The sequence below is a fragment of the Anneissia japonica genome, unplaced genomic scaffold, assembly GCF_011630105.1.
Source record: "Anneissia japonica isolate Jap-2015-1 unplaced genomic scaffold, ASM1163010v1 scaffold287927_len74520_cov167, whole genome shotgun sequence".
Classification (NCBI taxonomy): Eukaryota; Metazoa; Echinodermata; class Crinoidea; order Comatulida; family Comatulidae; genus Anneissia; species Anneissia japonica.
Genome location: NW_022732712.1, coordinates 29,849 through 55,675, shown reverse-complemented (window position 1 = coordinate 55,675; position 25,827 = coordinate 29,849). Strand labels below are relative to the sequence as shown.

General features: G+C 34.7%; 2 protein-coding genes across 2 annotated transcripts; one reads left to right on the top strand and one right to left on the bottom strand.

Annotated features, from left to right (window-relative positions):
• Window positions 1-6,379: 6,379 nt before the first annotated feature.
• Window positions 6,380-12,024, top strand: LOC117115771 (39S ribosomal protein L22, mitochondrial-like). The gene is made up of 7 exons (XM_033259702.1): window positions 6,380-6,502; window positions 8,345-8,438; window positions 8,830-8,956; window positions 9,352-9,417; window positions 10,441-10,518; window positions 10,842-10,911; window positions 11,027-12,024. Exons 1-7 carry the CDS (start codon window positions 6,481-6,483, stop codon window positions 11,233-11,235), a joined length of 666 nt encoding a protein of 221 aa, XP_033115593.1. The 5' UTR covers window positions 6,380-6,480; the 3' UTR covers window positions 11,236-12,024.
• Window positions 12,025-12,868: 844 nt separating this feature from the next.
• Window positions 12,869-21,619, bottom strand: LOC117115770 (WD40 repeat-containing protein SMU1). The gene is made up of 11 exons (XM_033259701.1): window positions 21,472-21,619; window positions 19,978-20,188; window positions 18,783-18,935; window positions 18,182-18,421; window positions 17,925-18,065; window positions 17,392-17,487; window positions 16,451-16,578; window positions 15,840-15,966; window positions 14,967-15,134; window positions 14,156-14,308; window positions 12,869-13,499 (listed from the first exon to the last, which is right to left on the bottom strand). The coding sequence occupies exons 1-11, from the start codon at window positions 21,498-21,500 to the stop codon at window positions 13,401-13,403; spliced, it is 1,545 nt and encodes a 514-aa protein (XP_033115592.1). The 5' UTR covers window positions 21,501-21,619; the 3' UTR covers window positions 12,869-13,400.
• Between the last annotated feature and the right edge of the window lie 4,208 nt (window positions 21,620-25,827).

The following is a 25,827-nucleotide window of genomic DNA, read 5'->3' as shown; positions in this document are numbered from 1 at the left end:
TTCTACCAAGGAAAGCCAAAATTACTTGATATTTAAAAACACACTGTGCTTTGCCCTATCTATATCCTCATTATGATTTTCATTTTTTCATTAAATTAATTTTATACTGTAGTTTTGTAATTTTTTTTCTATTATTGTTATGATATTTATTATAATGTTTAATATCATTATTATTACTCTATAGTTTCCTTTGGTAATGTGCTTAAATTGGTTTCCTCTGAATGTGTAGTTTTACTTAAATTTTAGTGGTTTCTTTAATACCAAAATAATGTCTGTTGATATTTAAAGTAATGTTGTAGTACATAGATATAAATGATTCTTTATCTATTTTACAGAAGAAAAAAATTGTTGTATTACATTCCAACATTTACATTCCATCAAATTAATTTGTTCATTCTGATGCTGCTCTTTAAAAGTCAGTCACGCACTGCATCGAATGGAAAAAAATTTGCCGTACGCACTGCATTCGAACTACAAATCTTTTTCTGTTCTCTGATGGCTAGAAGAAGTCACACAGTAACCTACTGATTGTCGACAGCGAATTGTCATTAAAAATGATCCATCAGACAAATGTCGGTGCAATGATACCCAGCGTAAGAGGTAGTTGGTGGCATGTGTGTATAATTTCTCAGGATGTGTTTGTTGGGAATATGTATTACTGTAAAGTTGTTTTATCATTTTTTTTAGTAACATTTGTAATCATGCCTCAAAATATGAAATTTGTTTTTATTAAAGAATAAAAATAAGTGACATTTTATATTGTATTCCTTTTGTCTGAGTTCACTCTTTGATTTTTTTTTTATTTCCTCCGTGATTCATTAAAGTGCTTGGCGCAGAAGTTGGATTTAACAAGCACTTACGATTTGAAGCAGTGACGTAACTTAAGTGAACAGAGCCTCCAAAGTTGAGACACCCCCCCCCCCCAAAAAAAAGAGGCCATGCCCCATAAAGAAATAAAATAATATAAACCAATGCATAAGACTAAGATTGTAAAGAAATATATATAAACTATTATTTGATAATAGGTCTATAATATAATTATGCAGGACTAGAGTGTAGTTTAAAATTGTTAAAAATAATCAATTATTGACACAAGTATGTATCATCGTAATGACCGTGGCGGATCTAAGATTTAGCAGTGGGGGTGGGTGAATAGTGTAAAGTGCGAAGCACCAAGAGGAAGGAGGGCGGCCCCTCCCATTTTAGATTCTTTGGGAATTAGAAGGCTAGACGCACTTAGATAGCATCTGAAAATAAAAGGTTAACCTTAAGATAGAAGGTGTATGTTTAACCAGAGTTTAACCACGAGAGGCACACACATAAGACGAGTGACCATTTTTGTTTGCTAAAAACTAAAGGGGAGTTGCCAGTCACCCTATGACCCATTTACAAGCTTAATTAAATAAATAAAAAATATTATTGGCATAGGACCATAGTTTTAATTATACATTTATAGCTGACATAGGGTATGCCCACCCTTATTTTACTTAATGTGTTATTTAGTTACCGAGGTTGTTTTTTTCACTAAATATTTTTCTTTATTCTAACTTTTAATTTGTTCTAAAATGGTAATTGTTTAACACTGAATTAGTTGCATCTTTCAATCTGCCTTGCTTTTTAAAATGAAAGTTTGGATTTATTTATGTTTGTAATTGTAAATTATTTTTCATGTCATCATTATCGTATCATTTTTTCTTTACATCATAATGTACCTCTAGCATGATTTTGAAGGGATAAAAAAGATATATATTTTTTCTATTCAACTTTAAACTTTTTAATCTATAGCAACTGTTTTATGGTTGATTTGAGGAGTTAGTATTTATTTAGAATTGTAGACCTACTCAAAACCTTTAAAATGACGCAAAAAGCAGCTCAATAGGTGCTATATTTACTGAGATATGATCAGTTAAACGTGCAAGGTATCGCTAATTAGCTCAAACTTTGTTAGCGCGTATCTCGCTAATTAAGAGTCCGAGATCAAAAATTGTTTATTTCTGATCAATGGGTCCCAACCACATACTAAAACTTTAAAAAAATCCAAGATTAATGGTTTTTTTTTTATTGATTTGACATGAAATTACCCAATACAGATTTATAAACAAACATGCGAAGTAGTCAACTCAAATAATGATTTATTATCAGTATAGTGCAAGACAATCAATAGGCATCTATATTAAAATCAAATTTTCTTGCTAGGTTTTCAAACTTGCAGCTTGCAGTCAAAATACAAACACTTAACTTTTTTCTGTAATTCATGTAAACATAGTACCTAATACAAATTGAAGCTTAATATGACAATATTAAAGTCTCAAAATCTTATCAATCAAAACGATGAAAACCAATTCTGAAACACTGAACACTCCACAGTAGAAATATAGGTTACACATCCGCTTCATTTTTAGATTCAATACCTGATACAGTGGTACAATCAATGGTAGCGCCAAGTGGATCAGGGATTACCCACTCGTAAGACGAGCGACGTCGTACACTTACACGACTTAAAAGTTGCCGGAATATTGATTTGTTGATTCAACTAAAGTACAGTAATTGTGACTGAAATAATATTTTGGTCTAAAAGAAAAATGTTTAATTTTCTATACAGTATAATGAAATTTCTCCTCTTTGATGGCTATTGTTTTTGAGATTTTGAATATTTATGAATATCGATGTTGATTGTTTGCTTGCACAATACCATCTTTATAAATCATAGGAAATAAATTCATTCTGGATTTAATAAAATATTTCTGAAATGTTACTTTTTGCTTTTTGTTAATCCAGTTCTCATTTTTTAAAGTAATTGTTCATTTTTACTTACCGACTTGAAATGTTTCGCCTCTTTGCAAGAGGTCTTAGTGAGACATGTCAAGTCAGTAAGTACTATCTTCATGTTTCAATAGAAGAACAAACCGAAAAAAATGTTGAATGCCAGAACTTATAATATCTGAACAGTTTTTAACATTTACGGTACACATTTTTATTTTATGTACTAATTTGAAAGCTTCTCGGAACGCTCGACTACAAGGAGCATAAATAATCGGATTCGTAGCTGAATTAACATAAAACAATACATATGAGCTTAAAATACTAAAGCATTTAAATTGTCCAAATACTGTCCAAAAAAATAACTATACTTAGAGGAACATTGCAAATAAGGAAACCGCACAAAATTAATGACGTCATTTTCAAAGCCTTGTAGTTGTTTTTGGTTATTGATGAATCTGCGTGCATGTTATTTCTCGTAAAGTTTTTCTAGTTTATGCAAATAGTTATTATGCATAAAACAAACCAGCACAAACATCCCCACTCAAAGAATTATCTGAATGTTCAGCAGCCAAGTTTTTTTTTTTATAGAATTCATTCCTAGTTAGTTCATGAGTTACTTTTAATTGGATTGATGGTCACTTTAACGAATTGTTATTGAGTTTTGGCTTTGTGGAATTGTGGATTTTTGTTTTATTTTTGGTACTTGCATTTCTTAGATGGTTTTTTTTTTAATTATCATTAATTAATTGGTCCATGGTTTTTTCTTTGAATGTAAAAAATGTGAATGTTCAACACTCATTATATGTTACATACTTATATACAAATTGTTACGGAACTATACCGGGGTAATAGGAAATGGTATATGATTTTTGTTCGAGATCAAACAAGCTGAAAATAATGCACAGAAGAGCAATTGTATTATGAAAGTTAGATTCTACCTTGCACTTGAACCACCACGATGGCTTCTGGAGTGGTTATGACGTTCGCAAGGAAAGCAAAAGTCAAAACATTATATTACAAAGAATAATCATCATTATTATAGTTTCTAACATTACATTACAAAGAACAATCATCAATAAAAGAGAAAAAAAATACATTTCATTAAAAAAAAAAACATTAAGAAAAACCCAGTTTTTCTCGTAAACAGAGAACAGTAGAAACGGGATTTGTTTTAAAATTGACACCACAAGGACAATTAAAAGGCTTAAAACATTAAAAAAAAAAATAACTAAAAGATCAGCAATCGAAGCAAGTAAAATTATTATTTAAAAATCGAATTAAAGCATATCCATATGGTCGAATTTTGTGAAATATTTTGAATGAGCTGTGTTGATGTAGTCTGACTATTTTGTGTCTAATAAATGTCTCACTCAGATTCAATCAGGATTTACACCAGATGATTCTACCACATACCAGCTTCTTTACCTTACAGATACATTTCTTGGTGTTAAAAATGAAGTAATGTTTGTCTTTCTAGATATATCTACGGTTTTCGACAAGGTATGGCATAATGGTACAGGGGCGGATCCAGAATTTTTCAAATGGGGGAGGGGGCACAACACAGGGCCGGCGGAACGTGTTTTTAAATTGGGGGGGGGGGAGCACTTATAAGATGAATGGGAATATGAATCATGTAGATCTGGAATCAAACCTAGAGGGTGGGGGCCAAGTGGCATTTTTCCCAAAAACGAAAGGGGTTTGATTTCTAGATGACGGGAAATGACCTTTCTCGACTTTTGAGCTAGGTGTCTAATGCCTTTGTTCTTCAAAATTGAAAACGGTCATGTAAACTTTCTCATTCTTATTACAGTAAATTGGCTGGTTATGTGTGTATACATACATAAACGAAATTAGTAGTTGCATACGTATTCTTTTTTCAATGAGTCGATAAGCTCCAAAGAAAAAGGTGGTCGGATCGGGGGGTTCTCCCCCGGGAAGATTTTGATTCCTAGATGGCGGGAAATGAGCTTTTCTGACTTCTGAGGTGTCTTAATTACTTTTAAGTTCTTCAAAATTCAAGGTTTTCCAATCTTGAAAACGGTCAGGTAATTTTTTTCTCATTGTTATTACAGGAAATAGGCCTTATGTGTGTATACATACATAAAAAAAATGAGTAGTTGCATACGTATTCGTTTTTCAATGAATCGATAAGTTCCAAAGAAAAGGGGGATCCGGGGTCCCCCCCGTGGGAAATGTTGATTCCTAGAAGGCGGGAAATGAGTTTTACTGACTTCTGACTCCAAAGAAAAGTGGGGTCCGGGGTTCTCACCAGGGAAAACTTTGATTCCTAGATGGAAATGAGCTTTCCGACATTTTAAATGAGACTCGACACGAGTGTACTGGGCCCTGTCTGTAATTGCACAGCATTGCAGAATACAGTTCGTACAACTAATTCCTTCACGGTACAACCAATTTAAGAAAAAATAAGTTGTCAATGTGTGTGTGTTTTTTCCCCCAAAAATTAGGATCCCTGGAATATTATCAATCCATGGGGCCTACAGAGTGAAATAATACATAGGCCCTATGTCTAGTTAGTCTTATTTTAGCGGTAGGGATTAGGCCTTAATCACAGACAGAAATAAAAACCATTCATGGCCTAGGCCCTACTATAGTACAATAATGTACTAAGCAAGGGTGGCGGCCACGGTCGGGGAGGTCTGGCTTCTCTCCCACCCCCTGTCGGGGAGCAAAACCAAGTTCGTCAGGGAGAAAAATCTAATGTATTTTCTAAATGATTAGTAGACACCAAAATCGACTAAGTAAGCCTTTCAAACCCAAAATTGTTTTTTTTTTTCGGGGGGAGGGGGAGGGAGCCCCGTGGAAGGCTTTCGACGGATATAATTGAGGGACGCCCGACCACGCTCACCTTTTTTCGTCGGGGACATCGGCACCCTCGTCGGGCAAATCCTGTACTACTATAGTCTATGGATTTTCCAATCTTAATCCTATGAACAAATTACCTCACTGGAAGAGAAAATGGGCCTAATAAATTAAAATAACTTTTACAACATGACTGCTGAAGTTAAGATTTTTTTTTTAGTGTTCACTGCTTTGAAACAATATTGCCGGCTATATTCCAGAAAAAGAGAAATAAGAAGTTTAAATATATGTATATAACTTTCCAATGTCTAGTCATGTATATTTGTATTAAATGTTATGTATTCTGCGCCTATTTCAGTGCAGATTCTTCAGTAGCCTAGGCGAGGGTCTTACACAGATTCTGCATAGGTCTAACTTCACGTAAATGAGGTATAGGCCTAGACGGACTGCTGCGGGTTGCTACACACAATCTAGGACTAGTCCCGACTACTGAAAATACCTCCTGGTCCGTCCTAGCCCAGGCTTAGTTAGAGCAGGTTAGAGGGAGCCTAGACCTACGAACGTCCATACTAGGCTACTTAGGCCAATGGTCTAAAAATGCACTCGATCGTCTCTCACCCGCCCATATCAGCAGCACAAGAGAAAACTAAGCTAAGCCTCAGCCTGCTCGCCTTGCTAAATTCACATTTGTCACACAGTGTAGTGTGATGTTTTTTTGGTAAACGGCATAATTATACATGACATCACCATATACAAGCCACGCCCCTCGGCTGAACCCGTTGTATTTAGCAACTACCCATCGGTCGAACGAAGGAATAAACACGAGAAGAACCATCGCGTGCCTTTTTTTAACCAAGAAGGATTCACTAATCCGAATGTGACATTAGCATTATAACAATGAATATAGTTAGAAGAGCAGGTATTATGCATGGTGATATTGAATTGTATGTTTCTTAGGCCTAGTGCCTAAGCCTAGCCAATCCTTAGTGTGTAGCTAAGCTAGGCCTAGCCTAGCGGCTAACTTAGAGTAGGCTCCTCCTTCCTAGGCTGGGGCCTTGCTACTCTAGGCTAGGGTTAGGCCTAGAGGCCAAGTATGCGTCAGCCAAACAAATTAGGCTTTAAATTAATCTGAAAACAATGTATTATGCAGTAATTACGATTCTGCGCATTTATTTTTCTAGCGAATTTCCGCACAAATTTGACTGATTTCCACTTAGGCCTAGGTTTTCTAATGTAATAAATAAGGCTTTCTTTGACCTGTTGTATTTATTATTTGTGTAATTATTATAAACAATGTAATAATTGCAGTAATTATGATTCTTGCACCAGTTTTCCAAGCTATTTTCCTGCAAATTTGAGCAGGTTTTTAAGGTATCATCAATTAAAAAAATATTCAGAATGGCAGAGAGACATTTTGGATGGAATGCAATGAGCACCAGCAAGGGCGAAGGGGTCATAGGGCCTATATGCTCTGCCAACTTCACGCATAATGCATAGGCATGAGCATCTATTTTTACGTCTCATACCTACATTGTATTATCTAATGCATGACAAACAATTTTAGAAAAATAAAATGTAGGCCCTTTTTTATAGGCTGATTTACCGTAAAAATAAATTAATAAAAAATGGAGTGAATTCACCATAAAATGTGAATACAGGCCATATATACTTCTTTTAACGAAGCTATACACCGACCAACGACTGTAATCAGTAATAGTTTGCTATTACAATTTTAAAATACAGTAGGTAACATAGATGGCACTATATTTCATGATTTTTGCATAGAGGGTGCTATATACAAATTTATTTTTTTTTTCTTGTGCATCAGATGCCAGCAAAGTTGGCATGTATAATATATTCCCCACGGCATGCAGGCCATACTATACGGTCTCTTCCCCCCTCCCCTGTCTGACAAACCTGGACCTCAGACGTCTAATTCTAAAACAAGGTCAGTCGAATCCAAATAATGTTATTTAGATTGCCAATCCTTAATAATATTGTGGTCTAAAAAGCACAATTTGGGCAATACTCAGCCGTAAAATCTCTCCCCGTAAGCCCTACCACACACTATACCAGGGATTTTTTAGTTGGTCCCTGGGTTGGGACGCCCTGTCGGACATGTCAAACCCCCTGTCAGCAAATTTCTGGACACTCTGTTGATAAAATTAACAATTCTAATTTATTTAGATATTAGATGAAACTAAATAAATGATAGGTCCTCCCACATTTTTTTTGGTTGGCATAAAAAAATATTAAAAATGTAGCTGAAACTCCGAACAAAATGTTCATGTAACTTTTCAACTTTGAATGAGAAGTGAAAATGTGTAACTTTTGGGTCAAGCTTGCTAGACTGAATGTTTGCTAGTCATAATATTAGCTAACCACCACAGGGTTGCTAGTCAGACTCATAATCAAGAAAAGGATTTGATGTTATAAGATATATAGACCAACTATTATAACTTTTGCTAGTCTTAATGAAGAAAAAGGTTTGCTAGTTATAATTAAATTGCAAGCATGACTGGAAAACTTCCCAGGAATCCCAGGAATGGCAAGGAGGTTGCACTTTGTGCCAGCCTGCTAAATCCAGTGACCAGGGGTACTATTAAAAACAATACCAATGCCTTTCATTTCTCAGCACAGTACAAATGCCTATACAGTACTGTATTATTATTACCTTTTGATTATTGTATTGTAGTTATGAAACTAATATATTTTTGTTTTTATTATAACAATGATCCAGTTTTATTTATGGTATTTGTAGCATTTATCTGTTGGCGACAAGGGACCACAGAATTGTTTCATCCCACAACATATCAAGTCCAGCAAAGATGGCAAAATATATGCTGCTTAAATAGGTAACATGGAGTATAAAGTTATTGATTCTAACATAATCGGGGAGGGATCCCAAATTGGGGAAAGCCATATCTGGGAGGTCTGCTTTATTACTGTTAACTTAGAATGCTGTTATAGCTGTCTCTTATACACATCTCCCCGCGCACCCCTGGATATGCCACTGCATGCCATGCCCAGCAGACTTCCTGGAGACAATTGATGATAGAGTATTAAAAACATGCAAACATTGTGACTTTGTGGTAAATTAGTTTCTGTGAGATTTTTTCTTGCTCATTGAATTGCACAACTAATGAGAGACTTAGCATCCCTGTTAAATTACAAAAACAAGGCCTTGTTGATCCCAAAATAAATGTGTGAAATGTTAAAAAATCTTTCTTTATATATTTATCCAAGAGTTCTAAATGTAGCTCCATCACAATGTTTCCACACTGGTGCAACCAGTTTACAAAGGAGGAGATGGGAGAAAAAGAACAATGTTAAATATCCACCACAGAAGCCAGGAGAGCCCCCTAGGATGGCTGTAAGTGAGACTGACAATTTGTTCTTATGTAAATCTGTTTTTATTTTAATCTGTTCAAACTAGTGACTGATAACTTACAAGATGGAAGTTTCAGCTAATCCTTTGTGGAGGCTTTAAAGGAGAATCCAACGTGGCTCTTCTGCAAGTAACACTACTACTGTGCGACTCAAATCAAATTAATGCTTGCAAGAAAACTTGGGGTGGTGCACTTACCTTAGTGCTTAGATTGCTGAACTTTATCACTTCAACATGTTAACAAAAGGAATACATTTTATGAACTCGGAGAAAATACTTTCCCCACTAATTACCAGATTTTATGAAATAATGTCACTCTGTATTCTTTGCATTTAAACAAGGTTTTCCATTGTGTGTGTTTTTTTTTGTTTTTTTTTCAGGAAGTTTATCATTGTAGGAGACAAATAAAATACAGCAAGGATAAGATGTGGTACATAGCAACATTTGTAAGTTCACATTTCATGGATTTTTTTGGCTAATTCACATGGAAAGTTTCGACCTTACTTAACATTGAGTTCAATGTAACTTAAGCCTACTGATGGTGCTGTAGACAAGATAACAGACAGTATTTTTTTTTTTAACTTAATACAATATTATTAGTCAACACAGTTAGGTATATTTGATCAAGAATTGTTCTTGATGATTTTCAAATAAATGAAAGATGTATTATTAAAGTTGTTTGACTCCTTGTAGGGTTGCCTATAAGTTAAAAACATCTTTGAATCCTCAAAAAACCACCTGTAACTTTCTAACATACCATTGGGAAATAAGGCCCTTTTGGTATTTGTTGTTTTCTCCCAAATATTCCACTTGGCAAATTGTTAGGTTGTGGGTGACTAGTAAATTATTTTTGTAGGTGTTTGGAAGCAGTTTGGCTTAGTGGAAATTATTCGATTTCCCAACCTTGAGGTCAAAGATTCAATCCTTCTTCACTGTGCATTTTGCTTGTCTTTAAGCAAGGCACTTTATCTACATTGCTTCAGTCTACCCGGTAAATGGGTACCAGTGAATTGCTGGGAGTAACCTGCGGGGGACCGGCGTCCAACCCAGGGGGAGCGTCAAGCTCTCATCTGCTTCTCGTTACTGTACTTGAAACTGTGGATAAGCTCCAGCTCTATGGGCCTCTTGACTTCGCAAGGATTTACTTTTTTTTTACACTAAAGTTGTGCCGTTTTTCTTCTGGCTGTCTTTGGGAGGTGGAGATAAATTGAGATAATGTGGTGGAAATGTGTGGTAATTTTTGTGGTACCGGTATGTAATTTCTTTTCTTGCCATCTGAGGATTTTTGTTTAATGGATCTATGGATCATTCTATAATTTTAAAAAATACCTTAGAATGCTGTGTCATTTTGTAATGCCCATGTGTGCTTATGTTTAAAGTACAAATGATATCGTTTTGGCATCTTGCAACGTTTTTGATAGATAACATTGAAAGTTTTGGTGATATCAATATGTTGGAATATTTTACAGATCAAAGGTATGATGATAGACGAAGCGCTGATGCAGTTGGACCACATTAACATGAAGGGTGCCAAGATAGCCAAAGAGGTAATCCATCTCTCAATCATACTTTCTTTATATTATGTACACAAGCCCTAAATGGTAACAAATATTTTTATTGTTTTTTATTTTAATAGTGAATATATCACTGTCCTACTTGTAGGCGATAACCCCTTTCACAAGACAAACATACACACACGATGCTTTACATGCTAAATCTCAATATGAGGTTTAGGGACATGAGAACAAATCCTGCAACACTGACAGGAATTGAACCCAGAATTATCAGGCAGTGTGGGCTCTGATAATATAGTGTTGATTTTCTATTTGAACAAGTTTGCTATTTAAGCACATTTATTACTGTATTACAGGTTTTACTAGAAGCTCAGGATATGGCAGTGAAAGAGCATAATGTTGAGTTTAGATCAAATCTTCACATCGGTAAGTTTCATGATTTTAAAATTGCGAAAGGATTGTACAATGAAACAAATGTAATATGTTCACCCGATTCTTCATGTTGTATTGTGTTAATTTGATTTTTTTTGTGTATTTATAGCTGAATCTTTTTCAAGTAAAGGTGATTATGAAAAGGCCATTAGGATACATGCAAAGGGTCGTTATGGTATCATGGATATCAACTACTCGCACTACTATGTTTGCCTCAAGGAAGGGCCTCCCCCTAAGGAGGTGGTTGTCACTGGATATGACCAAGCCAAGGAGTATGTTGATGGCCTGCGTAACAGGACTATAATACATGGATTGTAATGTTGGTATAGCAGCAGCAGCACCTGACAAAACTGTAAAACAGATACAAATATGAGTTGCTTGGGCATGATACTACTGGAATTGGCAACAAATAAGGATGAAGAACAGTGGGTTTTAATAGGTGTGGAGATAAACTCCTTTTGGTACAATGACTTTCATGCAGGGTTTGTACTCATCATGGAAAATTTGAATTAAAACAAATAAAATATTAAAACATTCTTTCATTCCGATCTGCAATCACGTTTTGTGTGTCTAGAAATGCTATGGGAAATGTTTGTTACCATAGGTTCAAAATCTCCCACATGAATAAAATATACAAACAGTACTGGGTAAAGACAATCTTTATTTCTTGCTTCAACAAGGTATCCATTCGTAGAAGTCTTATGAAGATAAGCCTATCCAATAGTGACATTAAAGATTCGGGACCAGGATATACAGTAACTCCGACTTTAAATTGACAAAGAGAGAAAAAAATGTACAGGTATTTAAAGGCATACCAATTCTCCCATGACTTGTTCAGATAGTGTTATGTGGGGTTGTGTATAAATCAAGTAAAGTCTGCATATACCCATGGAGGTGGTATACTTGCTTTTAAAATGAACTGGTGTTATTCTTGATGATCAGATCATAACTAGCTAATACAAACAGTAATCATTAACAGGTATAGTTTATAAAAGAGTTAAAAGAATATCTGTAAAATTCAGTCTGAAGTCGTATCTACTGTTACTGTACTTTATTGTTATAAGATGTATGTTGGATTAAACAAGGTTTTTGAAGATCTTCAATCCACACTCGTGCAAATTGATTGTTGTTTTTTCTGCATCATGTGAGCCAGGAAACTGATGTACAATTTTAGAGCATTTTCTACATACAAATTGGAAATAGTGGTTGTAATGACAACTTAACCCTTTCTATGCAACAACAGCATTAGGATCTGAATTAATATAATCTTTTTCATGCTTACCCGTAGATAATCATTTAGAACATATACTGCCATACAACATATATTAAGCCAATAATTTTATTTAAATTGTGAAACTCATTACAAAAACAATTAGTTAAAATAATATAAGGAAATATTGGCTACCTGAAGGCAATGCCTGTTGAATTTACAATACTGTACTGTAAATGAAAGGCATGCCAATATTGTAATAAAAATACATATTACATAAATTGCAAGTTGACATTTTATTGGCCATTATTCAGTTACAATTCTAGAGCTGCCTTTACCAGTGGACTTTAACCTACAATAGGGCTGTCCTAGTCACTAGTGTTTGGGTTGACATTATACAGTTTAATAAATGCATCAAATTCAAGTATGTAATGATAGTATAGTACAGTAAATATTGATTGTAGGAATTCTTAATTTAAAACCAAATACATGTGATATGTGACATTAAACTTCAGGCAGCCTTTATGCAATGACAATGTGAACCTACAACTGATACATTTGCCTGGATCATCATACATTCTTAATATTGTACACTTGCTTCAAACCACATCCTAATAATTTAGGGAAAGAAGTTGAGTGACTATAAGCTCATTAGAGTGAGATTAAAATGGCCTATAGCCATGCATTCCCGTTGTCAGGAGCTGCTTGGAACCTCTGATTATGTACATCAATTTTAAACACAAGACTACAGACATTTAATTTCAGAATTCATAAAACATTACTACATGATTTAATGGTAATTCAGATCCAACCACACTAATGGGTACTGCTAGTACCAGAGCCTGATAAAATATAACCACCTCACCACTGGTTCCATCAATATCATAGCATGACAAAGCATACCCCACCACCATGATTGCTCCAGCAACAGAACCTGACAAAAGGTGTTGTCAATACCTTTAGCCTGGCAAAGTATAGTGTACCTATTTATATGCATATAGCATGATTAGAAACTGGAAATGTAGACCCTAACATGGTTCCTATTAAGATAAAAAGAAAACTGGGAAGATGAAGAAACAGTTATCATCAGGAAGATAGTTTTATAGTAAAAGTTAATTAATCTCCTCAATGACTCTACCTTAAGTAGGAGTGGAGAGGAGGTGTCACTTGCAGACACCAAGATTCAATCAGAATTGATTCAGATTCAATCTTGTATTGACAGTCAACATCAATTATGTTAGAATTGGTAGTATCTAAAGTCTTTCACACTGCCTCATGGCTTCCACAGCTTCAAAAGTCCATCTTCACTGTATGTTGCTAACATGTTTTGGTGTGGGTGATGCACTATGCCAATTACATCTTTCTCATGAACCTTAAAAGAAATATACCATGAGTTTATGGAATGTATGTGTGTGTGTATGTTATATATTAACTTGAACACATAATGAGGCTTGCCATTCAAAAACATTCGTACTGTAGCTTATAGTTAAACTGAGTAATTATCATAAAAATGTGGCAGGAATATTGTATACTTTACTACTGTACAGAGAAGCCATAATACTTTTACTCTTTGGCAATAGTAAGTGTTTTCCAGTTAATAATCCATGATTTTAAAGCTTACAATGTGGAGAATCAGAATACTGTAAAAACCGCAATTTTACAATTTGAAGTGGAGTGTGCCTAGCCAAGACAGCTTATTTTCAGAATAGGAATTATGACATCAGTCATTTATATAATACTGCATTTAACTTTTAAAATGTGATTAAATGATTAAAAATACTATTCGGTTGGTAAGATCAAGTCCACTTTGATAAAGACTCAAAATGGTGGTCCAGTGTACATCTGACTTGTGTGCACCCACTGAACACAAAGTTAATAGCACCTCTTTACAGCAGATAAGTAGTCACAGACCACACCCATACGCAATTCAGTACAGTGACGCTGCAAGCTATGGGTTTATTCACCTACCATTACCTTTAATATTAATTGTATATTAGTATAATACAGTAATAATTAAATATAACTCACAGTGAGAGTCCTTTCAAGTTTGCCTGATGATGTTGAGAAGCAGTAGAGCACCATGTCCTCTCCTACACAGTAGATCCACTCCCCTCTAGGTGAGATACAACTGCACACAAAGTCACCTCCTTCCCTTTTACCAGAGCTGAAACTACGTACAATCTACAGAACACAAAAAAACAATCAGTATTTAACAAATAATGTAAAATCTGAAAAAAAAAGAAGCAAAACATTCAATTTAACATTTGAATGCATCTTCTCCACTTATGCTTTTACTTTTCTTAGTTAATTATAAAAAAAATATCTATCAAATACCATTACTGATTCATTGTAGAACATGATGACCCACTATCTATCAAATACCATTACTGATTCATTGTAGAACACGATGACCCACTCTCTAAACATACAGCTCCCTCCACAAGCAGCTTCACCTACACAAGCTACAGATGCATTTACCTCTTTCTAACTGCAGCTCCACTCCCATTAAAGTCCATTCACCATCCAAGCCACTGCTTTACTACTCAAGCAACTTCAACTTCTTAGATAAAAAAATTCACCTGCCTACATACATACATACCTGAAGCTATAATCAACACCCACAAACTCCACCCACTTTCCCTAAAGCAGCTCTACCTTTCTAAAAAACAGTTTAGAGTTAGAGTTCCACTCCCAAGTTTTACTGCTACGAAGCTTCACTAGAATATCTCTATCACACCCAAGTAGCTTTATCTCATCCTACCCCAAAGCTCTCTTCCACCTCCTGCAAGCAGTACTACCTCTACAAACTACAGCTTCACAAACCTGCCCCCATACTAACCTGTCCTTGCATGTTCATGATGACTGCAGTATTACTTCTGTTACACACAATAAACTGTTCAGTATTCTTTGGGAAACTGTGGACACTGTTAACAGTAATGTCAACACTTGAGCTGCCACCTAGAGACTTGTATGTGCTAACACACTCTGTAGTCTTCACATTCCAGATCTACAAGAAGTACATAATATTTGTAAATGTAACACATAGTAAAAAAAAAAACACAAGAAGCAATCAAGATCAAAGTGTTAGGCACCCTACTAAACTAAGATTGCGGATACGACCTACTGTTGATCGACAACAGCATGTGACTATACCAACACCAAAGTTCATGTGACAACAAATGACTTTACAGCAGATAAAGGTACTGCAAAGGTACTAAAGCTACTGAGAAAAGTCAATAATTAATCTTCTTTGTTTTAGTTCCTTTTCTCTTGACCATTATACCATTTATTAAAAGTTACATTAATACTTGCACTATGTACAAAAATACAACACTGGTAATAAACTTAGTATAATATATTCATTTCATTTCTTTAGACACGAACACCAAGAATATGCCAATCAGTGAACTTAATCACTATACCACGTGGCATATCTATTAAACAACAGGGGACTGAATGAACCAGTACACCAGGGTAACCCCCTACTACTCTCGAAGGATGTACTGGGTGCACACAAACCAAATGGGTACACTGGGCTTACGGTTTAAAGTCCTTATCCGAGAAGACTTGTTCCACCAATGGAACTCTTGGCGAGTGAGCCGTTTGAACTAGCGCCGATATTATAGCTGAAGGTTCTGGTGCCCCTGACTTAACCGCTCGGCCAATCAACTCGTCATTTACCGGTACTTGGTAAATTAGGGAAAAAAAGTACCTTGATAGTGCCATCTGAAGAAGCACTGATGACAAAATGACCATCTTGAGCAAATATAGCCTCATTCACAAATGATGTGTGACCTCTAAACTCTTTCAAGGCTTTTCCTGATTTTAATCCATGAATTCTAGAAACATCAATACAAGAAAAACAATTTTGATCATCACAAATTACTTGATTAATAAAGTTCAACATATTCTTTATACCATCTTAAATTTTTCAATATAATACAGTGTATATAATTATGTTTATAAAATCACCAAACATGATGATGTTCAGTTTAGAAATGTTCAGACCAGGAATCAATCAAGCAATTAATCAAACAATCAACATTGTAATAATATGATACATAAAAATGTCAGATGGTTTAAAATGTACTTCTTCATTTTCAATTTAGTTTTCTTTTTCTACTATGATTAATAAATGTCACCAAATCGTCAATGGTTATTCTTTTGTTCAGTACAATAAAACAAATCATAGTTTGAAGTCTACACATTACCATATCGCAGATCACTCAACATAAACCTATGTTGTGTGAATGTTTGTTTATGACGATTGATACGGGCATGCGCAATTAAAACTACATACTGGCTTATTGTTTAAAAACTTACCTCAATGTATGATCAAAAGATGCACTGAGAATCTGACTACCATCTTTTGAAAACTTTGCTGATGTTACTCCTTTAGAATGTGCATTTTCAAACCGCCTCAAACACTGACCTGTTGACGTTTTCCACACCTAAAATTTCAGTTTAAATCACAAAACAGTCGAGTCTATAACATGTATTAATTTATTTTCAGAAATCTCCAAAAAGATGACAATTAAAAGTAACAAAGATTACTGGTTATTAGTATTTAGAGGTTCTTGCTGTCCTGATGACAAATTACTTGGATTTGGATTTAACACCAAGGATAGCCCATGAAAGTCTAGAAGAACACTTATTTCCAGTGGGGTCATTTTGGTGATGATTGGGCAGTACACCGGGAGAAAATCCCTTCTTCTTTTCTGAAGAGTGTACAGCATTCTTTAACGTGCACATAGGCCATAAATGCACACAGGATCAACAGCTTAAACATCTCATGTGAAAGACGGTGCAGTGTGAAACACAAAGAGAGGTAGCGATGGGAATTGAACCGAGGACCTACAGATCTACACGGTTCAGCGCACACACAGTTGCTACCACCAGATTAGCTGACTGAGCTGAGCTGTCCTCTTTAAGAAAGTACAGCATACAAAAAGAACATAAAAGAAAGTGAGGAGAAAAATTTAAAGAATTTCAGAGGGGAAGTGCAGAATTTACGAAAGATAGAATGTAAGTTGGAGAATAATGCACTAGTACTGTATAAAGAATTTCAGCAAATGATCAGTGTCAATTTTGTATGAATCTCTGTTCTAGTTTCTTAACACCTCTAATTTACTATAAAAAAGTAGCACAATATATTTGGTTATTAATAATGTTTTCACATGAAACATATTGAACTCGATCTTAACAGATAAAAATACATATATCTTCCCATATAAACATTTTCTGAATACTGAATGATGTGTTACCTTAATTTTTCCATCCTGACCTCCACTAGAAAGCATTTCACTGTCTTTACTAAAACATAAACAGAGTACAGCATCTTCCATCATCATGAAAATGTCCTAAAGGATACAAATTAAATATATAAAAACAGAGCATAAAGTATAATGTATTGCTGGCATTTACAAAATCGAAAATTACTAGAAAAAATGTTAAAGTGGGAGCAATTGATAGAGTGGATGAGGTCTAGGCTTGTGCTCATGTTTTTGAGTGCTTTGTTATTTAATATTTTTTTGTTTGTGTTCTTGAGCAAGTCACTTTATCCATGATACCTCTCTCCACCAATGAGGACAAGTGAGTATCTCGTAGGTTTGAATGCTATTGTACCTTGAGTAAGTCAATTTACTTGCATTTTTTGTCTCTACCCAGAAGCATGGTTACCTTGTGAATTTGCCTTCTTCTCCGCCATTACTTAACAGTCATAACCAAAAGGAAAGGCGCTACATAAATGCTCACCAACACAACATAAACCACTGAGAAGAATGGACTAACTACTGACCTGTGCTTGGTATTTTAGATCCTTACGGATTTTACCAGTTGTAAAATTCCAGACCTCGATGAAGCCATCCACGCTACCAGTTACAAGGTACTGACCATCAGGTGAGAATGCAGCACATTCCACATGGGACTTCTGACCAAACTAGATAGAAATAACACAGTCAACAATGTTTACAGTATTTATTGATATATGTATTAAGAAGAATAAATAATTTGAAACATCTTATAGCTTTTGAAACAAACATTATGTAGTGTTACCTTAATGGTTTTGTTTAACTGTGTTGGATACTTTTCATCTTCCTCGTCTCTTACAGCTGCTTTACCTCTGAACAAATCCAACGAAGTACCAGGAGGCAAAAGGCCTTGATGTTGCTGCCACTTAAGGGCTTGGCCCAGAAGTGCCAAAAGACGAGACGGTGGTACCACACTTACTTCACCGGCTAAGGCACTGGCTATTGCTGCCCTTCTTTTCTCTTTACTAGTTCCTTCTGGGTAGGCCTACATATGGACAACATTAAAAAACAACTACAGTACTGAGAAGATTAGGCCCATTCAGAATGGACTGTTTATGTCAAACTAGCAATCAATCTACAGTTTATATTTCAATATAATGTTCATATTGGAAATTTACAAAAATGGATAGTCATCATAATTACTGTACTATCATTATTTATAAAAAAATACAACTACAGTACTGAAAAGATTAGGCCCATTCAGAATGGACTGTTTATGTCAAATTAGCAATCAATTCACAGTTTATATTTCAATAAAATGTTCATAAGCTAATAATATTGGAAATTTACACAAATGGATAGTTATCATAATTACTGTACTATCATTTTATATACAATTTCAATACCTCTCTTGGATCAAAGTATGATCTTGCCAGGAGATTTTCTAGATGAACATATCTGTCAGGCTGCTGTGTTTTTAACATGATCATTGGATCAGTCTGTCGGAGTAATGACCTGGCTGCTCCAAGTTCACGTAGTTCAATCAACTCTAACACAATCTGAAAATAAAAATAATTAGTTTTTAAAGTTTTATCGTATTTCACTAAATATGTTATAAATATATACTGTACAATTAAGTCTAATTAATGTCCTCCAATCTCATCTATCCTCACTCAACGTCAAGCCAGATTTGCAGCCTGGTCACTGTTATAGTGCCAAGAATCAGGTAATCTTTGATGTTCTTTTGAACGAGACTTCCCCACATCTCCAGAAGTACTGTAGAAGACCACTCAACTACTGTATGTTGACTGGGTGCTCATTGATTAACAGACTTTTGATTTGCCAACAGAGATGGGCAACAAAGACTCTTGGCGACACATTATGCATTAAATGGTTACACCCTAAATGACCCTTTAAATTAACTTAATGTACCATAATAATAAGCTTATCCCTCTTGAACACATCACTGAGCTGAGTTTGAAAAGTGGCATATAATCGAGGGACAAGAAAAAAATGCAAGTATTAATAAGATTACATTCTAAATTACTCACTAGGCCTCTGAGATTCATTCACTAAATTACAATGTAGTTAGTTACTACTATTCTTTTAAAATTTTTACTATCAAATCTACATTCCAAAATCTCTAAAATAAAGGAATAAAGCTTAAACCTGAATGAAGCATTTTGCCTGAAAAAACTACTAAAAATATAGATGGTTGGCTCACTCCCTGAATGTAATATTATGTTTGCATCAGTGCAGTATTTAAAATAAGGAAATGAATACATAATGAAAGACGTTCAACATTGAAAAAAAAAAAAATTAATCCATGTTAGGTACTGTAAATGCTAAAAAAATGCAGCAGCATCCAGAGACAATCCAATTTGTTATTCTCTTTGTATGAAATATATATTTTTCTCATTAATACAATAGTACAGTAATGGATAGTTCTTTCCTTTTTTGCTATGTACTTTTGTTGGACACAAACACTGTAATCATATATTTTAATATTTGATGTAAATGTAAACATTTAAGTAAATAATAATATAATACAGTATATAATACTGTATAATATAATATAATAAGATAGATGTAGAATATTACCTGTTCATATAAATCAATAAGTGTTTTATCAGGCAATTTGAGAGACTGAATTGCCTGCAGCACTGTATCCCAGTGACCACTGTTTATGTCTGCTACAAAGCTATCAATACTGTCAACAGTATTCAAAGAAATTGTTGACTCCTCTTGCACCACAGCCAGTGAACGAAGAAGGTTGTTCTCCTTAAGATACTGCTGAATGAGTCGAATAACACTGTGGAACCAAAGATAGGAATACTTTTTCATCTGTTCTATTATTACTTTTTGCTATCATTACTTTCTTTATCTGTTCTTTCTATTACTTTTATGTTGTAAAATACTTATTATTTTCACCAGGCTCGATGAAAATTCTTCATTAGTTTTTATAATAGAATTTTGCTTTTAACAGCTAATTGTTCGCTGGACACTACGGTAGGCACCAAACCTAACCAAACCATTCGTCTAAACGTGGCATCACAACTGAATGAGCTTTAAATCTACTAATGTTCAAAAATGTTACTTAACAACAATAGGCCTAACCTCTAGGCCCCAGACTGTGTAAGCGGGGAATAATCCTCCGTGTAAAATTTAGGCTAGAAATTCATCCGCGCATCTCTCGAGTGCTTGAGACTCCTGTATAAAGTGCTATAAAAATTAATATTTTCCTAGTAACTTTCAACGCAAATTTGAGCCGATTTTTTAGGTATCCTTTGTCGCTAAAAATTTAAAAAAAATTACAGTATGGTCTAGGCCTAAGGTCAGTCCTCACTTTAAATAATGAATGTAACATTGCAAAATAAGTTAAGACATAGGCTAGCGGCTAGGGCCTAGGCCATCTTTTTATTTATTTTAACTTTTATTATGATCCTATTCTATGACTTGAGAGTCATTTCAAAGTTTTCGAAGAAAGTTCTGTATGGCTTACTGCACAGAACCTCACATCTAAGTATATTATTAGTGCAGGCACAGAATTTTTTCAAGACATTGTGGACCATCTATCTATACAATTTTCCAAGTTTGATTTGGATTTATGATTTTTAATTTATTAAATTATTTTATTTTATTTTTTTTTTTTTAAATCAAAATCAGTGCACTCTTAGTGATTTGCTTACAGATAAATCAAATAAATATATGATAATTTCAGTACAAATGTATGATGTGCGAATTGTTATTTGCACACCTCATAATATTTGCTAATGCGAGAGGATAGCATTTGTTTACATAGTTACCAATGGCAAGATGAAGAAAAAAGAGAATCTTATCTTGACCTGACAAAATATTATATAGTAAGTAAAATATTATATTATAAGTTATAATACAAGTGTGACGTCACGCTTTGTAACGTACCTACCTAGCCGGTTCGCTAGGCCTAGAAGGTCACCACCACACACACAGCCGAGCCTGCTACTATCTTGTTGGCCTGGCCCTACCCTAGCTAGTAATAAGAGGAGATTCTTATTATATAACCACATATGTAGTCCATATTTGTTGACGAAACATTCAAAAATGGTTACTTACTCCGCAGATTCTACCTCGAGCGAAGACATTTTCGCAGGCCAAGCTTTCTCTCTCTCTCGTCTCTTTCACAATCTGACTCCAGAGGGCGCAAAAACAGGTTATGGCTAGCCAACGGTGCAAAAGAACGCCGTTATCAAAACAAATTTCACACAAGTCGGTCTTGGGTGGCCGCCAAGAGAAATAATGTCAACATGAATTAAAAAGGAGGAACGGATTGCACGAGACACAAAATATTTGCTCGCCTCAGCAGTCCAGTGGTGGATTTAGCGAGCGGCGTATGGGGCGTACGCTCTCATGGGGAGACTTTCACTATCAAAAAGGGCATACCACCACCAAGAAATTTTATGATTACGGCACCTCTGAATTGCCGGAAATGGCACTCACAGATTTCAAATTTAAAAATTTAGGGGTCCCCTTTAATTCGCCACTATGATATATAGTCGATGTTAAAGACACATTATGCTGTATGTATCAACAAAACCTCTTTCGGTCAGGGTGCTAGATCGAGCACCATGTAGTTAGGAGTCCCTAGGGGCCCAAGGGGTCGAGGGCCCGGCAGACCGCCGCACAAGAGCGCGTTACGCCACTGTGTCAATTGTTATCTGATTCATCCAATAGTAAAATTATTATTATAACAATGCCAATGTGACCACTGCTTGGGATTTATCCCAAGATCTTGGGATTTTTAAGACACCTTGGGATCTTGAGATTTTTGTTAAATTTTCATTAAACCTTGGGATTTTTGGAATGATGTGGCATTTTTAATTTTTTTTTTATCAAGAAGTGAACAAATAGGCTGCTACAGACAGAATTGTGAATAAGGGTTGTTTATTTTGCTATAAATAAGACAAATTGGAAGCTTAGTAGTTTGAAAGCTGTTGATTAAAGCCATTTTCCAAAAATAATAAGGTGCATTTTAAAGTTAAATCTCTTGAAATATTGTGTCCAGGCGCGGATCTAGACCTTCGCAGCGTTCGCCATGGTTCATCTTTGCATCTAATAAATATTATGACATGACCTGTAGGCACGGTACCATTTATTCATGGACGAAGATATAGAAATACTCCCAAATACAAATCGTCTTAGCAACCTCGATAAAAACATATTCGAAAATATTTATTTCTCTCATTAGGCCAGTACTCTACTCATGGTCTGAAAGTATGATCAATGCACTATAATATGCCACTGCAGTTCTCAGTATAATGGTCTGTTGAAAAGACACGCACTCAATACCTCTCCCTTTATTTGTGAACTTCATTGGTTCATTGGTTTTCTTTTTTTATATCGAACCTTTTTTGATTCGAATTACTTCTGTAGAGCATTACTGTATATTTAAGTTTGCACACTTTATTTCGGTATTGGTTCTGCAAGCTGTACTTGGGGTATTTTGTTGACTTTCGTGCAGTGGATATGCATCGCTTTGTAACTGCAAGCAAAATCGCTATACAAGTAACAAGTAAATCAGGGGTGGCGCTAGCAGGGGCCCAGGGGGGAAAGGACCCCCGCTTGGACCCCCTCTGTCGGGGAAAATCAAATGTCGAATTCTAAAAGTAAATTCAAACATGTCTTACCATGGTCTTACTAAGCTGTCAACATTTTAGGGATTAGAAACTGTTTAGTGCGAGCAGACGTGCTACCGTGTGCGAGGTGTTATTTACTCCCGACATCCCTTTTAAATAAAGAATTTCATAACACAAAATTGTTCCCCGACAAATTTAATTTTTCTCCGACCGGTAAAGGTGGGGGGGGGGGGGTCGAATTGAATATAGAAAATCATTCAATTGGTTGTTGCCGCCAAATTGATATAGCCTCGATGATCCCGCATCATGTGAAATTGGGACCCAATTAAATACTACGCCTACCCTTCGATGGTTACATGTTGAGTATACGAGGCATATTGTAATATACGGTACACTTCCTTGATGTATGACATGTTTCATTAACATAACATACACTGGGGACTACATCGCCAACGAATTGGGTAGGTATTCAAACTTTTTCGATATGGTGAACCTATTTTGATTAGAATGTTACTGTTAAAGTGATTATATAAGATTTAGGTATGTCACTACTGTCAATAAAACAATTCGAGAAAGAGGAGTAGGCCTATTTAAAATATCGGTACTATCAATATGGGACTAATCAGATGGCTGACGCCGTTCTCCATCGACAATTGATTTTATGTGCATTATTTATGTACCTTTCTTATACACTTAACTATATACACTAAACAATCTTTACACTCACAATTTCATCTGAAAAAAGTTACCAACAACTCTAAATAGTGATCGCCTCTGAACATTAATGATGCAGCAACATGCTTGGTCAGCTTGTAAAAATTCAGAGCCTTCTGTTGTTTGCAAATAGATCAAATTTTGGAGCGTTATACAATACGATTTTAAAACATTTTCATCGTATATTGAAAACAAACAGCTCGAAACAAAATTGGTGTATGAATTCAAATAAATATTTACAATAAATTTAAATGGCCCATATTGTTAACAAATTTTAGGACCATTAATTACTTTTTACATGCATTCGTGATAGTGTGTAATAGACATGCGAACAAACATTAGCGGTTAGCTGTAATATCTCTGAATATCATATTAGACTGATTCGTTCACATGCTTGGTCATCTTGTAATCATTAGAAAATGATCGTTGGAGGCGTTTTAATTTCGATAGTTCCTAATAATAGGGTCCGTATCTCCACACTTCTAGATGTATTATCAAATTCTATTACCCGGTTTCGTATACACACTCGCTGAAGTAAATTTAAAAGAAAACTGTTTTCCCCATTTTTCTTATTGTTAAATTCTCCCATGCAATACTGTAGGCCCCTTGTATAGAATTGACAGATCAATTACATAAATCTGTAAATATCGATTATGCCCTTTTAATTTAACACCCTTTTAACATGTACTTTTCTTAAATTTCTCCTAGCATTTTTATTTTTATTGTTAAGCGCATTGTGGCTTTAGCATAATGCGCTATATAAGCCAAAATTATTATTATTATTATTATTATTATTATTATTATTATTATTATTATTATTATTATTATTATTATTATTATTATTATATAATATCTTTGTAGGCCTATAGCCGTAATAGGCCTATGTAGTCTAGTAGGAACGGGGGGTTCAGATGCACCCACAGGATATATTTTTTAACTAACATTTTTGTAATCCTTAAAGTATCTGATGAACGAATTTTGATGTTCCCATCGAAAAAAAATTGTCCCATGGGGTCGTTTGGCGCCATTTTGGCGGCCATCTTGGATATTGAATGAAAATCAATTATTTGCATAATTTATTAACTGAAAATCATATAAAATCAAATTAACCTCTAAATGTATATAGTTAGCAGTGCTGAAGTTCTGAATACAAAAACTTTGACCTCGCATTTACATTTGACGGCCATATTGACGGCCATCTTGGATTTTGAATGAAAATCTATTATTTGCATAATTTATTAACTAAAAATCATATACAATCAAATGAATCTCTAGATGTATATAGTAAGCAGTGTTTATGTTCTCAATACAAACAAATTGACTTCTCAATACATTTGGCGGCCATATTGGATTGTCAATGAAAATCATTAATTTGTATAATTTATTAACTAAAAATCCTATAAAACCAAATGAGCCTCTAAATACATAGGCCCATGGTATAAACAGTGTTTATTTTCTCAATACAAAACATTGAATTCGTAATACATTGCCCAGCCATTTTGGCAGCTATATTGGCGGCCACATTAGCGGTCATATTGTTTTTTTAAATGAACATTGATAACCGTATAACATTTCACCTATATTATACAAAGAAATAACCAATTTTTTCAGAGTAATGTTGTCATTGGGAATTGATTGAGATCCATGACCTATGATTTAAGCAGGTTAGATACATTGAAACGACAAAAATATGAGAAGTCACTTTATTTACACCCAAATTTAATACAAAACGCTCTCATCCTGATGAAAAAGCGCTTTTTAATGGTATAGGCTTAATGTATGGTATAAAAAATATTTTTAAAATAATGTATATCTAACCTAGATACCAAGTAAAAACTAATGGTCAAACTCAATGACCATTAGTGGCAAAAAATATTGGTTACTTATTTTTTGTGTGATATATAGGTCAAATGTTATACCAATAATCAATTTTCATTGAACATTCAAAAATGGCCTGCAATATGGCCGCCAAATGTATTGCTAAGTCAATGTTTTGTATTTAGAATATAAAACAATGCTTACTGTATACTTTTGATTTTATTTGATTTTTAGTTAATTTAACCTTTAATGATTTACAATATATTATATTTATTCAACAGTGTTAAATATGATTTTTTTTAAA